Consider the following 14,342-nt stretch of genomic DNA (forward strand, 5'->3'; position numbering starts at 1 on the left):
CAAAAACTGCAATAGGAGACACGAACATGAGGAAGCCTAATATTTTTCTTGCACATGTGTTCTACCCAGAGCACAGCCAGCATGCAGCAATTTGAGCAGCTGTTTCCGGGCTTCATTTCTAGATCCCTAAACATCTACATACTTCTGGGACCATCTGAGGACTCCTGAGACCATCAGAGGACTCCTGGGAAGCCTTTCACTTCACGATGCCTGTCACTGCCCGGAAGAGCTAGCTAGGAAGCTTTAGAAGCTTTTACCAAGGTCTGCCAGTTGTTCCTAATCAAAGGATGCTTTGAGCTTTAGTTCCAGATGGACACCTGGCTAGCAGGGGTCAGAAACCCTTTCAACAAGTCCTAGAAAAAGACCTCTGTAAAAGTGCCAGGCCTAGAGCGCAGCATTTTGTGCAGCAGTTTGCAGAAAATAATGGCCAGAACCTGTCTCTGTCTATGTTCTGAACAATCACAACGATGCACTGCCAGGCTGTCCGCAGCACCTCAGAGGCCTTACACCATGCTCCTAAGGGGGGACACAGATGTGCAGGTCTTGGACTGCCGTGACATAGCTCCAAGCAACCTGCTCTACCTGACCCTGAGGTGAAGGGGAATGGATTACATGATCTCCAAGGGTTCCTCCAGTCTCAAAAACTGGCTGCTCTTGCAGTACCTCAGTTGTACTCCACTCCACAGGTTTGTACAAAGCTGGGTCGAAGATAACCAGCGTAACACTGGTCTCAGGAACAAGCTCAATTGAGGCGTCCAATAAAAACTCGATATGCCTTTCTTTACTTAGTAATTTTGGTACAACAAATTTTAACTAAATCTGAAACCCTTTAACTCCTTCCTCACAAGTCCTTCATTGCAAACTTTAGGCTTTAATATCAAACACTTTCTGCAGCAATTGCAGCTAACCCAGAAGTAAGACATTCAGCTCCAGATTAAGATACCAAAACAAGGAGCTGTTGAACCTTGGATTTTAGTTTACAAAGAGCTCACACTGAAGCAGACATTTAAGTTTTGTCAACTAAAGTGCCCCATAAATTCCATCCTAGATGAAAGCTGGATCACATGAGAACACCAACATTAGGTATCTAAATTAAAGTATATAATACTTTTCAACAACAGTAAAAGTCATTATTGGATTTTTTTGCAAAGCTATTGCTTCAACTTTTTCTACAGATTCAGAAACATTCCCTACCAACATATTCTCTTTGCAATTACCATACATCTAGTTGAAAAAATTAAGTGTATTAAGTTCTTAACTGCTATTTTATTGCACTGTAAAGGGTAATGAGCAAATACACAGTAATACAGTAATGCACTAAGTCAAGCCTTACAAGAAGTGAGGAGACACCAGTATAATTTCACCATCTGAGACTAAATGAAATGCAAGAAAGCATAAAATGACAAAGTTGAACATGTGTTAAATGATCAAAGTTCACATTATTGAAAATTAAAACTTCTAGGTGTCCATATCAACAATTTTCTTTTATGCATAATTTTGAAGAGCTTGCCTTCAAGCCATTCTAGGGTTTTCTTGGGACAGCACGAAAATTTCAGCAAGACTCTACTCATGAATTTGGCGTTCTCCAATCACAAATTTACAAGCCTTCTACCACAGATTAAATTCAGAATGGAAAGGACTTGCCTCTATCAGGGGCAAAACACAGGTTCTTTTGTTTTCCATCCATTCCATCCAATTGTGCATTCCTTCAAGTGTCAATTTTTCAACTTTACTAAGTCACTCAACTGGTGGCACATCAGAGGAGATACTACAACCATTAACCCTGATCTGATCAAAGGAAACAATGGGTTGGTTCTGTTGTCTTGTCATGTAGTGCTACCAAAGCTCCATAACCCACACCTATTACCTCAAAACTCTAGATTTAGTATACTGAGTATTAATTATGTGAAATCACTAAATATGTATTAGGTGGAAAAAAAAAGCCATACACAAAATTAATTTCTCAAAATAATAAGCTAGAAGAACATTACATCTCATTAATAATAATTTTTTTTCCTAAGCTAGATATGACAGCTCACTTAACACTGAAGAATGAGAACAAGTTTTTTCAACAGTGAGTTTCTTCTGGTATTCTATAGCCAAGCCTAATTTCCATTTAAAACAATACAGTGATGTAACACTGCACTGACAGATTCAATCCTAGCAGATCTAATAGAAGAAAAATATCTAGAAAAAAGTTTAGTTCCTACAACTGAAGAGAAATAGAGTTGCTGAGTTTATCTTGCTACATAACAAATCGATATTTAAAAAAGTAAGACACATTTTTAGCTCAAGTAATAGGCTAAACTAGGACCTATTCCAATTACATTGGGTTCAAGAGCAGGCAGGCAAGGCAGTCCACATTTCAACTCCAATTTCCGTACCCAACAGGTTACCAACAGAGAAAATACATCACAAGACAACTCCAAATACCAAAACCAGGCAGTTCCAGTCAGAACACTACGGAAAACGGGCTGGCCAACAAAGCCAGTAATCAATTCCAGATAGAAAAAAAAACCCAAACCAACAACTAAACTTCAGCCTTTACCCCCATCAGGTTCAGAAACCTCTTTTGAAGCTATTCCTGACATTCTAGAAAATGCATGTTGCTTACACAAGGTACTCAAACAGAAAAGGACATTACTAATGGAATCATGAAAGTCAAGTGAGATGAAGTAAGGTTCCTTTCATAGTAGAAAGAGACATGACTTGTTATTACTGATGCACTAAATAGCAATTTTAGAATAGATCTTTCTCCCCCTCCACATCCAACACACTTCAATGCTTATTTTGCCACTTTTTGTTCATCATTTACATGTCATTGTCAGGTAGCTAACAAGAACACTTACCTGTGACCAGGATGATAAATGACAGCTGTTATCCCATGGGCGTAATGGCTGCTAAAGCTGAAACTATGACTTTCTTGAAAGCTTTGATTTGTTCCAACACTAAGTATGCAGGGGAAAAAAACACATACATTTGTTCAGATTTACTTTCTTTAAAGAGCAGAAAGAATTCCTTTGAAGTTCACTGTGCCTTTTCAAAGGAAGTCAAAATTTATGCTTACCTTACAAGGTAACTTCTCAGTTCTCCACGATAATTAACAACAAGGAGTTCAGCTGACCACTGGGCACTTGCTTTGTATTCTAGAAAGATCAATCCAGCAACAGCGTAACTCAGATCGCCTGGAAAACTTGCTGTCTTTATCCAAAAATGAAGGCAGACATTGGGAGAGAAAGGGGATTTTAAGAAGTGTCTCTGTTACTGAAAGAACTAGAGTTAAATTTACTATATTGTATTAAAAAAAATAAAGTTTCATAGTTTGTATTACAAACTAAATACATTTTCTTTTATCTTGATTTTAAAGAAATCTTATTATAAAGTTTGCAAAGACAATATATGGAGAAAATACACTTGAGTCACCTTCACAAGTCAGTTCAATACACCCTTTGAACATACACAATAGAAAATATATTGTGTCGTGTGGTGATGTGTTTACCCATTGCTTTGCCTGTCCCATATTTTTCCCCACCCCCCCCATTCCCCTGCCCCTAGCTCTGGCCACTCCCTCAGGTTCTCCCTATCAGTTCCTGTACCCCAACCCTGCCCCTGAGCAAACCCCCCTGCACCTGGATCACGAGGTCTCTCTGCCTCTGGGGGTTGCCAGGACAAGGTGTAAGATTAAAGATCCTCTAAGACCCCTGATGGGGAGACCCTTCTCGCCTCCTTCGCCGTCACTGTGCTGTAAGGCTGAGAGCTACCGGAGCAAGAGTGCGGGGCCGTCCGGAATGGACTACGGGAGTGCAACAATGCTCACACTGCCCTAAGCAGCTCCACTGAGCTCAGGGAAAGCTGCAGCTTGCTAAACTAAACCTAGCATTACAACACTGTGGGGCCTGTCAACAGCAATTATCTATTATCATACCAAGCAAAGTACTCTAGCAGCAATATTTCTTAACTTACAATTAACTCTGCATACAAAGTGCAGATTTAGAATCTATTACTGCAAACTGTGGTGATTCCGTGCTTTCACTGTCTGATGCACCTACAGATCTACCACAATTGCACGGCAGATGTGAAACACACACTTTGTGATGTTGTAAGGGCTACACGTGACTTTTTTTGATCACATGATGGATATATTATAGTGAAACTTTTAATGGTCCATTTCTGCATGATATTCATAGTGTAAGCATTTATAGCAAACTAAGCCATGATTTGAAAAAGGTCAAAGAGTGGAAATTATCCATGATCCTTAAAAAAAGTTCTACTATATTCATATTTAACCCAAGAGAGTACATACTGGTGAAATGACCAAAAGCTCACTACCCATCAGGTCAAACACTCTGACTGTTCCACTGCTTTCAGCATAAGCAAGTAATGTACAATCATGACTCCATGCCACTCTCCTCCACTGAGGGTTAGGATCCTTTGGCACTACAAAAAAGGAGTAAAATGATTAATAAAAGCAAAAAATAAATATAATCCCTTAAACAGAACAAAAAATCAATTGCATCAAAAAAATGCTGGGGGCCTACCAGCATTACAAGCTTATCTCAGAGGAGGGTAAAAAAAGAAAAACCACGCATGTTTCCCAGACCCATTAATTCTAACTATCATTTAATTTCAGATTCAGGTTTCATATATTAATCATCATAAAAAGAAGTGGCAGAGGGAGGGTAATGGAGCTAGCCACAAAGCAAAACTATTAAGAGATTCTTTTCAATGATTTTAAGAAGTTGTATCATTATCATTAAAGTAAAACAACACCATTTAGCAACGTATGAGTAAGAAACAATGATGCCACTAAGTAATGATATAGATGGAGGCTGCCGTACCTTGACATTTTCCAACTATGGATATGAAGTCATCTTTTGCAGACCTGCAGAAAAAAGACTCATAAGCATTTAGATATGAAAAAACCCACTATTCAATTTTCTGTAATAAACAGAATAGAAAAATATTCCAAGTGCACAATTCAAAGGCCTGCATGGCCTCTAACTACTTGTTCAAAAAAGCAGATAGTAACTTCCACCCTTAGGCAGCTACAGTAACTAACAACAGTATTTTAGAGACCCTCATCCAACTGCATAAATACCAACATCCCTCATTTATTTGTAATGCTGTACAAAATAGGACAGCATCATTTCAGCACTTCATATAACTTTAGAAAAAAAACCCTAGTCAGTATTCTCTAGGTTACAATTTTAGAAACAATGCAAGAATAGTTACATTAATACAGCTGAAACACAAGATTTATTTTATAGTCTTTAAGCTGACGTTTATGGTGCTCACACTACTTTTGATTGAACAATTTTCATACACTTGCTTCTTTTACATATAAATGGAAGGTCTGACCTTCTAGCAAATGGATTTTTGTGAAGCAAGTAAACATACTCAATCAAGATCTGTTCTACAGCTAAATGTGCTCTTGAACTGGCAAAGGAGAGCTTGTTGTTAAGAGAGCACAAGGAAAGGGAAAGCATCAGTCTTTACAGCAATCCACTCCACTTGTAAAATAAGGTGAAGTACTATACATGCCAGCTACTCTGCAGAGAAGAACACTAGATACTAGCTCCCTGCCCCATTTATTAGGGCAAAATTTCTAGAAGGGACAGAAAGGCAAAGGTTAGAAAGACCATGATTTTTGCTGAGTATTTTAGAGGATCTTGATTGTTTTTCTTTCACATCTTGAAAGCAGAGAGAGAGATACAGATATATACTTATATAAACACATCTATTATAATTGGGGCAGTTAAGGAGGGTTTATGTAGGGGTGGGGTTTTTTTGTTGTTTTTTAATGGGGGACGGCAGAGAACTAAAAAGAAACAGTAGGCTTCGGCTGTTATGATTGTTCCATGGATAAATTTCACAATATATAACACTGCAAAACAAAGAAAAGTCTTTAAAAGTATTGCTAGTAAATGACTAGAAACACTTTCTCAGAACTCCACAGCTGAAGTAGCAGATAATGCTAAGTTACCTGATTTCTACACATTGGTCTTGAACAACTGCCAACAATTTGCCATTGCTGAAAGAAAAAACACAGACGTGAAAGTTCATTTAAAGTCCATTCCTTACAGTGTGCATCAGAGCCCTAGGTGCTTTTCACTACGGTTAGATATAAATTGCCTCATTCATAAATTTAAAAAAAATTTTAAATGGGAAATATCAATTTTTTATTAAAAATAAAATACCCATGCTGTGATATTCCCTTCATTTCACTGAAATCCACTATTTTCCAGCAGCACTAAGAAAACAGAACAATGTCTAAAATCTCACTGCATGGGAGGTCAGAGTCAGCTGTTGCTTACAGATAATTTTACAACAGCAATATCCAAAACTATATATTGCTTTATCTGGAATAAGCAACTATCACAATCCAGTAAGTTATGTGTCTTTGTACCTACCATACAACATAAACTAGAACCTTGCACGCTACCTTCATGTAACCATGTCACTGAACCATTTTTCTGTACATACTTGCACTTATTTTTAAAAGCCAGTGATCTCATTTCTGCAGAACAGCTGGTTCTGGCCTTGGAAATCTCACTTCTCTGTGTATGCAACAGCAGACAAGTCTTGAGGGTATGCATTTACTTTCCACAAATATAAATTGCTTATTTTAAAATTATATATCCTCCCAAGTTATAAGTCTTTAATCAACCAAACTCAGGACTTGAATTTGATGACTGCACTGCAAGCCACTTTGCCTCAAAAGCTAGACAGACATTCAGCCCTGAGTGAGAGGTGCATTAACTGAAGAGAAGCAGGTAGAAGCCCCCAGGTAGCACACTAAGCTTTCTTTCACAAGGCCACCTGTGAGAGCCTCCAGTATTTCTTTTGACCCGAGATAGTAGCACACCTTTAGCACAATATCAGCTCAACATGGCTATCAATGGGGGTGGCAGGGGGAGCAGGGGAAGCATTAATACATTCACCCCTGTCAGAAATGGCAAAGCATGAGAGCTGGTTACCTTGCAAGTACGAGGTGCCAGTTGATCTGCTTATTAACCAGGCGAACCAGTCCAGCGGGCAGAGAGAACTTTGCGGGGCTGAAATACCAAAAGCATTAGGCTAAATCAGAACAGTGAATAAATGCAGTACATGAGATACACACGCCAGACAACTCAGCTTCAAGGCAACTATCAGTCACTTGAGAGGGCCTGCAACTGAACATGAATCAACACTGCACCCTGCCAACGACAAAGGCTAACAACAGCCTTGTTTTTACTAACAGAACAAAACTGCATACTAACAGAACTGACTATTTATGACTCTTTATGCTCTGGTCACCAGCCAGTTTTGGGACACCCATTCAAAGAAGAACACCAGTAAACAGGAGGGGCACCAAGATGATCGGGGGGGGATTGAAGTACTTGCCCTACAAGGAATCAGATGCTGTGGGAATTGTACTTGTTTAGCCTGAAGAAGGGGAGGCCTCAGGAGGACCAAACAGCAGCACTCTGATACCTAGGAGATTACCATGAAAGTAGGAACAACAGAGGTGCATGGCAGGAACTCAAGAAAATACAATCAACCCTTTGGAGGACTTGGAAGTGCTGGGGTAACAGCTGTACTCAATGACTATAAAGGTCCTTTCCAACATAAATGTTTCTGTGATTCCAAAACCGAGGAGGTTCCAAGCTGACATAAGGAAGAGAATTTTTCACCATGAAGACAGTCAGGCACTTGAACAGGCTGACCAGAGAGTCTTTGGGCTCTCCATCCTTTAACCTTTCCAAGACCTAGCTGGACAGACCCCTAACGAACCAAGTCTGAATTCAATGTTCTCTTGCTTTTAGTGGGACTTTAAACTAGAGGCCCCTCAAGCTCCCTCCCAAACTCTTTTATCAAATACATGAAAACAGCAACTAGAATAAATTATAAAAGCTTGAAGTTAGATTTTAAATATGAGTACCAGAGGGAGGGAAGAAAAGTAAGTGAATTCTGTGTACAACTAAATCTTTACAACTAGACTTTAATGACAGTATGGTGCCCATAAAAATCACCCACTCACAAGAAAAGGGTTGGGGGGAGTAGTGCACAAAAATAAAGCAGAACACTGGCAATAGGGAAAACAGCATTCCCTGCCAAATTCAAGTATAGTAGTGCTTCACAGGAAGTCACATTAACATCCTTTCCGTATAACTCAAAGCCAACAGATTATCCTTTTAAAGGGGAAACTGATATCTTCAAACCTGGTAAGTGGTATAACCACAGCGCTGAAATTTTCCAGAAACACTGCACTTACTGCAGCATATTTCTGGGACCATTTAATGACTTTTTGAATCAAAACTTAAATTTATAAATGGTGTGAGTGCTGCTCAAGTAGTTATCAAGCTTTTTGTACAAGTTTGAATTGTCAAAGAAAAAAACATCAAAATTATTACTCCAAAGGAAGCAAACCCTGTTGCACCATCATATCTGTAAAAAAACCCACAACAGCTGCCCTTGCAATATCTCAGCTGGGAGTGGAGAGAACAAATATGTGTTTGGAGAAACATGTTCCAACTGCAAGCTTACTTCAGCTTCTGATAAAAGCACAAAGTCAAACTAGTACATATCAGCTTTTTACTATTTAGGCCTCCACTGCAACTCAAGCAGCTACAACTCAATTTATGAGAAGAGGGTATTCTAAGCATTGCTTGGACAATATTCTAAACAAGTGTTCAGTTTTACTTTCATTAAGAATTACTTTCCATCAAATGAAAAAGCTATAAAAATATTACCAAATAGGAAAATGAAGCAGTAGTCTCATAAAACCTACCTGTACCAGATGTACCGAAGCAAAAATAATGCAGGACCTACAATGGAAAGAGGTAAAAATTACATCTCTAATAGTCTTAAAACACCCTCCAGCTTGCTGCACAGGAAATCTCTAATTCTCACTAAAGAAAAAGGTATTGAGAGAAAAACCCTCTATACTTGGCGAACGAATTCTTATGTTAGAATAAATGCAAACGGCCAGTCAAAAACAAGCAAACAAAAAAAAAATCACTGCATATTTTTGGAAATTCTAAGAGAAATTCTACTGGATGAAAATCCAGTTCAGTTACTGCCATTCAACACTTGGTTTATGCAATGTAGTATCACCAGAATGTAAAACAGCCCAGTGCAAGAGATGTTAAGAGAGGGGGAGGGGAAAAAAAAAAAACCAGAGGATCAAATACAGTTCACAAAACACAGAGCTTGTTAACTTCTTAGATGTATGGTTTATTAGTTTGTCCCAACAAACTAGTGGAGACAAGAATGCTCACAAAATTGACATAAAAATAACACAGCCATGTTCACAATTACAAAACATCTTCCTGAAAACACATCCTGCACTCTATTTCCATTATATTAGGCACTCTGAAGGGCAGAAATTATGAAATTTACAAATAATCCACACAGTTTTAGAAGTCACGAATGTAAGAACATGTCATATTTACCTGCAATTGCTCTAGTGATGATAAATGACGCACCATGTTTTCTGTTGCCTCTTGGCTGCAATTACAATAATAGTCATCAGACAGCATGTCACACATTTTAACTTAAATACAGTATTCATACATACATTCCCCAATTAAATTTAAGTTGGCTCCTAGCCTACAAGTTCTTTATGTATTTTCTATTACTCAGTACTTCGTATAATGTCTGATTTAACTGCGTAAGCTAAAACAGGCTATAATGCCAAATAATTTAAATGCCAAGATGCAATAAACAAAATGTGCTACAGATTGAGGCAAAGCTGAATCAATAGACAGTCTCTGGGTAGTAACAAAAGACATCGACTTCTGATTACGTTCTCCTGTAAGCTATTATAAATCATTATTTTTATGCCAAATAAACACCACAATGATCTGTAATGCCCAACAGTCGAAGTACTTGGTGTGCAGCATATTATGCTAATATCTAACTGCTAAGTTACTTAAAGATTGCTCATGAAATTTTCAGGAACATCAAGAAAAACAAACAGTTTCCGAAAAAAACCTCATTTTACATCAGACATGTAAAGGTAACATGGCCATTCAGATAACCACCTCTACTACATCCCATCTCACATAGCCTTTCCACCTGTCCTGCCCTACTTAAGGCAGAGGGGAGCAACTACACCGACTATACAAATAAAGCACTCTCCAAACACAGAAAAAAGGAATACAAAACAACACAGGATGTATGCTCTTATCTATAAGAGGAGATAAAGTTATTTGTCAATAAGAAGGGGAAAAAGATATGAAACTGAGAAGAGAACAAGGATAACCAATAAGGAAGGATCCACAAACAAATCTTCAAAATAAGCAATCAAGCTTGTACCCTTCTAATGAAAATATTAGAGCACCACAAACTGAGCATTAGAGTAGGCAATGACTGAATTTTCCCTTCCATTCAATATAAAATACATAGAGCAAATTTCACTCATTAACTGAAATATTCAGACCTCACCAAGTTACAGAGCAATAAACACTGAAAGACATACAAATTTATCAACATTTTGGAATATGTCTACGCTTAAAAAAAACGTGGGCTCCCACATTTAAATTATTGAAGTAGAAATTAGTTTTCTAGACAAAGTTTGCAATCTATAAACAGTCTTTCAAATAACCAGGCTGTCATCTCACAGCATGTAAGAAGCAAACACAGCTGTACTAATAGGTAACATTCCACATTCAGGTTGATCAGCCAGGAAATAACAAGGCATTACAGTAAAATAAGTGAGAGCATAAATTATTTCTTACAGCTACCCTAGTACCTCAGGGAGAACTGCAATTTCCTAGGGACCTTAAAAGCAGAGGTTGTTATAAGTTTTTGGATTATGAGAAGTTCCCAGTAAAAACATTTCCTAAAATTGCTTACACCTCTTTAGAATTATTTGTAGTATTTTAAATGTCTCCTCCTGAGCCTGACCTACAGGCTTCTATTCCACACATCTTTAACTCTTCACAAAACTTATTTACTATTATATTCTGAACACTTGGATTTTACTTTTTATAATATATTCTTATCATCTCAGCAACAGCAATGGTTACCAGATGTGCTGTATTTCTTTTTAAATTCATTCCTTCTCGGGAAAACAACTTCAACTTCTTCCCTACAGCATTCCAGAAATAAAATCTAAGTAACTTTCTCACTGACAATACACCCACTTAGTTTTGGATTTTTTTGCACACTCTGCAAGCTTACTGGGGGGACAGGAGGTAGTGGGTGTTGGGGAAATCTCAAAACATTAGATTGCAATGAAAAAAAAACCCACAGAAACAGATGATACATTTTGGAAGACAGATTGAAGAAGAGTCCAATCTGCCTGTATTTCTATAAATTACTTCACAAGTCCTCTCTTGCAACCTTGTCCACAGCCACTGCCTCATTCACTATTTTCATGGATCTACTACTCACTAATTCCTTTTATTCTCATCATGTATTTCAGGGTTCTCAAATAGTGCATTATATACAATGGCATCACTATCCTGAACACAGACTGCTTGATTTCCACACCACTCTCTTCCCTGGCATAGTTAATTCCTTGTATGTTTCCTTCACAAATAACTGCTATAACCCCCCAGCCCCTCCTCTTCTTTCCCCCAAAAAATTCTTACTGGAAATTTCAGTACAGGTGAATGACAATACCATTAAGAACTAAAATTAAAGCAAAATTAGTCATCCAACCTAAGAGATCCATGCCCATTTTATCAATGTCTCGCATTTAATACGACTTTACATCTTCACACAAGACTCATCTTCCAATAATTAGAGCTGTAAGTTCTAGCCCTCTGCAATTAAAAATTAATCATCTCAAATGAGGTAACAGAAAAATAAAATCAATAAAGACCTGTGAAAGTTAAGGTCCGGCTTTGTAGCCTAGATTACTGCATAGGAAGACATTTAATTTCATTTCCCAGTGCAGCATTCAACTTCCTTTCCCTTTCTACCATTCCTCACCTCACTCATTCCAAAAGATTCAGTTCTACAAGGAAGTAAGGTGTGATTTTTTTCTGAAAAGTGTGAAAAAACCAGGATTAAAAAAGACAGATGTTCCAAAGGGAAAGTCACAATCACCTAAGTAATATCACTGTTAAGGCACCTTAAGGCAAAAACTCACTCATACTGACAAAATAATCTGTTTGCCTACAATTGTTAGTGTAAAATCAATTTCCCACTAAAATGGTAAAAAGACCACCAAAAAAAGACTACTGACTACTGACAGTTTCCAAGAAGAATGTAAATCCAAGCAAACTATACAGCATAATATTTTCAAACCTTCCAACTTCTGCTATTCAAAACAGGTACTATCTTAAAAATAAAGCAAATAGGCAAGAAATATCAAGTTTAAAATAGCCAGCACCATCTGCTGAAGCTGACAAGCAGAATTTAACGATGCTTAGAAATTCTGACTACCAGGGCAGATGAGGACTCTCAAACTATGGTTACACAGTCACTTTAAATTGGCATCCCCACATGCTCCCACTAAAGGGATGTGTCACCTCACTGACATGGTATTCACAGCCCCCTTGGTACCTACAGAGGTACTAGATGGACCACTCAACAAAAGGAAATGAAACAACATGATTGTTTCTCAGACTAATCAGTTCTTTAACCAACTTACCACACAACTTCAACAACACTAATGGCAGCAGAAAAGACACTTGTCAGAAATGTGCCCCCTTAACACAGCTGTAGAAGAACCAGAGCATCGTGTCACCATACCTAAGTCCTCCTCATGGTATGCCACAGGAAAATTGTTTCCATATGTTACTAAAAACAAAGACTATTTACCATTTCTCAAAACACAGTTAAATAAAAATAGGTGCAACTGCCTATTCATCTATACAAATAACCTATTAAGACAGTAATTGGTAACACTGCAATCTTATTTTCAAACATCCATACCTGTTGCTGCAACTGAGGATTTATAGATCAAGAGCAACAACAACGAAAAAAAAAAACAAAAACAAACAAAAAATCACAAACAAAAACATTCTGACAAATGAAAACCTATTTTTATGAGCATGGTTCTCATAATTATTAACAGGTACATTCTTCCACCTGCAAAGTTTTCACATCTTTTCTGTTCAGTTGCTCTCACTAAGCATAATGTTAGTTAAAATACTTCCACTAACGACTTTCAGTGGGAAGTGCATTAACAACTTCCGTGGACTTGAAAGCCACTACAAGAAAGAAATAAAATCACATTGCTTGCATCCTCTATATCCAACTTAGACAAGAGCAGACATAGAGGCAGCAAGCTCAGCACACTGCAGAGGAAAACATGAAAAAGGAAAGATGGAAGAGCTTCTCAGTTTTTCCAGTGACCCGGAAAGAAGAACAGCTAGAAAGAAGAAAAACTCGCAGTACGAGAACAGTGTTTCCTGATTTCTTAAGCTCTGGCATCCATTTGTGTGTCTTATGGACGTTAGGTGAAATGCTTTTCCCTTTTACCCAACTCCTGCAAATACAGACACAAACAGGAGTCCAGAGAGTGGATCTAGCTTTCCTCATGCAAGGTAAGCTCAATGAGGGTCCTGTTTTCACCAGGAGATTCCACAGCTCTCTGTACAGCAGTTTCTGGAGATCAGACCTGGCCTTCGTTCACCATAGCTTCACTTGTGTCAGCTCAACAGCAAAACCCGATATACATTGTTCAATGAGCAAGAAACACTTAAAGGCATCCCAGGTGGCACAAGCCAGGGTGGGAATTAAGTGGCACGAAGGCACAAGGGGACAATGGCCGCACGGACACCCTGTCCGCCTGCCAGGAACAGCGTGGGCATCCCACTGAACGTCCCTGCCGGCACCAGCTCATCCCCGCAGCCCCGGAGCGCCTCCGAGTCCCGCCCGTGCCAACGTGGCCGATCCCCTCCCCCGCCCGCGGCCGTGCCGCGGCCACACGCACCTGCACCTCCGTCTCGGGAGGCCACTCGGTGTTGACCAGCAGGTCGTACAGGATGTTCTCCTCCCCGTCCTCCGCCTCCTCGCCAGCGCCGGCCATGCCGCGCTCCCGGTGCGCCCCGCCGCTATCCCCACCGGCGGCGGCCATGCCGGGCCGTCCCACTCTCTCGGCGCCGCCACGGCGACGGCGCCCGGTGAGGGCCAAACGGCTCCGCCTTTAACTCGTGCGGCGCCGGCCCGCAGCGTCAGGGCTCTCGGGGCAGGGAACGCCTGGGGCAGGCGAGACATCAGGGCGTGGATTAAGCCCTTACTGAATAGGGGCGAAAGATGGGGGAAAAAGCAAAAAGTAATTTCTCGCAAGTTGTTCTTCCAACTTGAATGGTGCTCTAATGGTGTAGGACTTCAAAATATTTCAGTCCTACAAGTTTGAGTTCTTAGCGTTCAGCTCTCTCAAGCAGATAAAATGAGCCTGT

General features: G+C 39.3%; 1 protein-coding gene across 3 annotated transcripts in view; it reads right to left on the bottom strand.

The window, feature by feature from the left end:
* Positions 1–14,042, bottom strand: part of NBAS (NBAS subunit of NRZ tethering complex) — a 166,203-nt gene extending 152,161 nt beyond the window's left edge. For all 3 annotated transcript variants that reach the window (XM_010393300.4, XM_019282201.3, XM_010393299.4), the window contains exons 1-9: positions 13,874–14,042; positions 9,435–9,489; positions 8,771–8,807; positions 6,978–7,055; positions 5,984–6,031; positions 4,839–4,882; positions 4,304–4,437; positions 3,068–3,201; positions 2,850–2,948 (exon numbers count right to left, since the gene is read on the bottom strand). In XM_010393300.4, the coding sequence (XP_010391602.2) occupies positions 2,850–2,948; positions 3,068–3,201; positions 4,304–4,437; positions 4,839–4,882; positions 5,984–6,031; positions 6,978–7,055; positions 8,771–8,807; positions 9,435–9,489; positions 13,874–14,017 (773 nt within the window). In that variant the 5' untranslated portion in view covers positions 14,018–14,042. The remainder of the gene's footprint in view (positions 1–2,849; positions 2,949–3,067; positions 3,202–4,303; positions 4,438–4,838; positions 4,883–5,983; positions 6,032–6,977; positions 7,056–8,770; positions 8,808–9,434; positions 9,490–13,873) is intronic.
* Between the last annotated feature and the right edge of the window lie 300 nt (positions 14,043–14,342).

The sequence above is a fragment of the Corvus cornix genome, chromosome 3 (genome assembly GCF_000738735.6).
Source record: "Corvus cornix cornix isolate S_Up_H32 chromosome 3, ASM73873v5, whole genome shotgun sequence".
NCBI classification, from domain to species: Eukaryota; Metazoa; Chordata; class Aves; order Passeriformes; family Corvidae; genus Corvus; species Corvus cornix.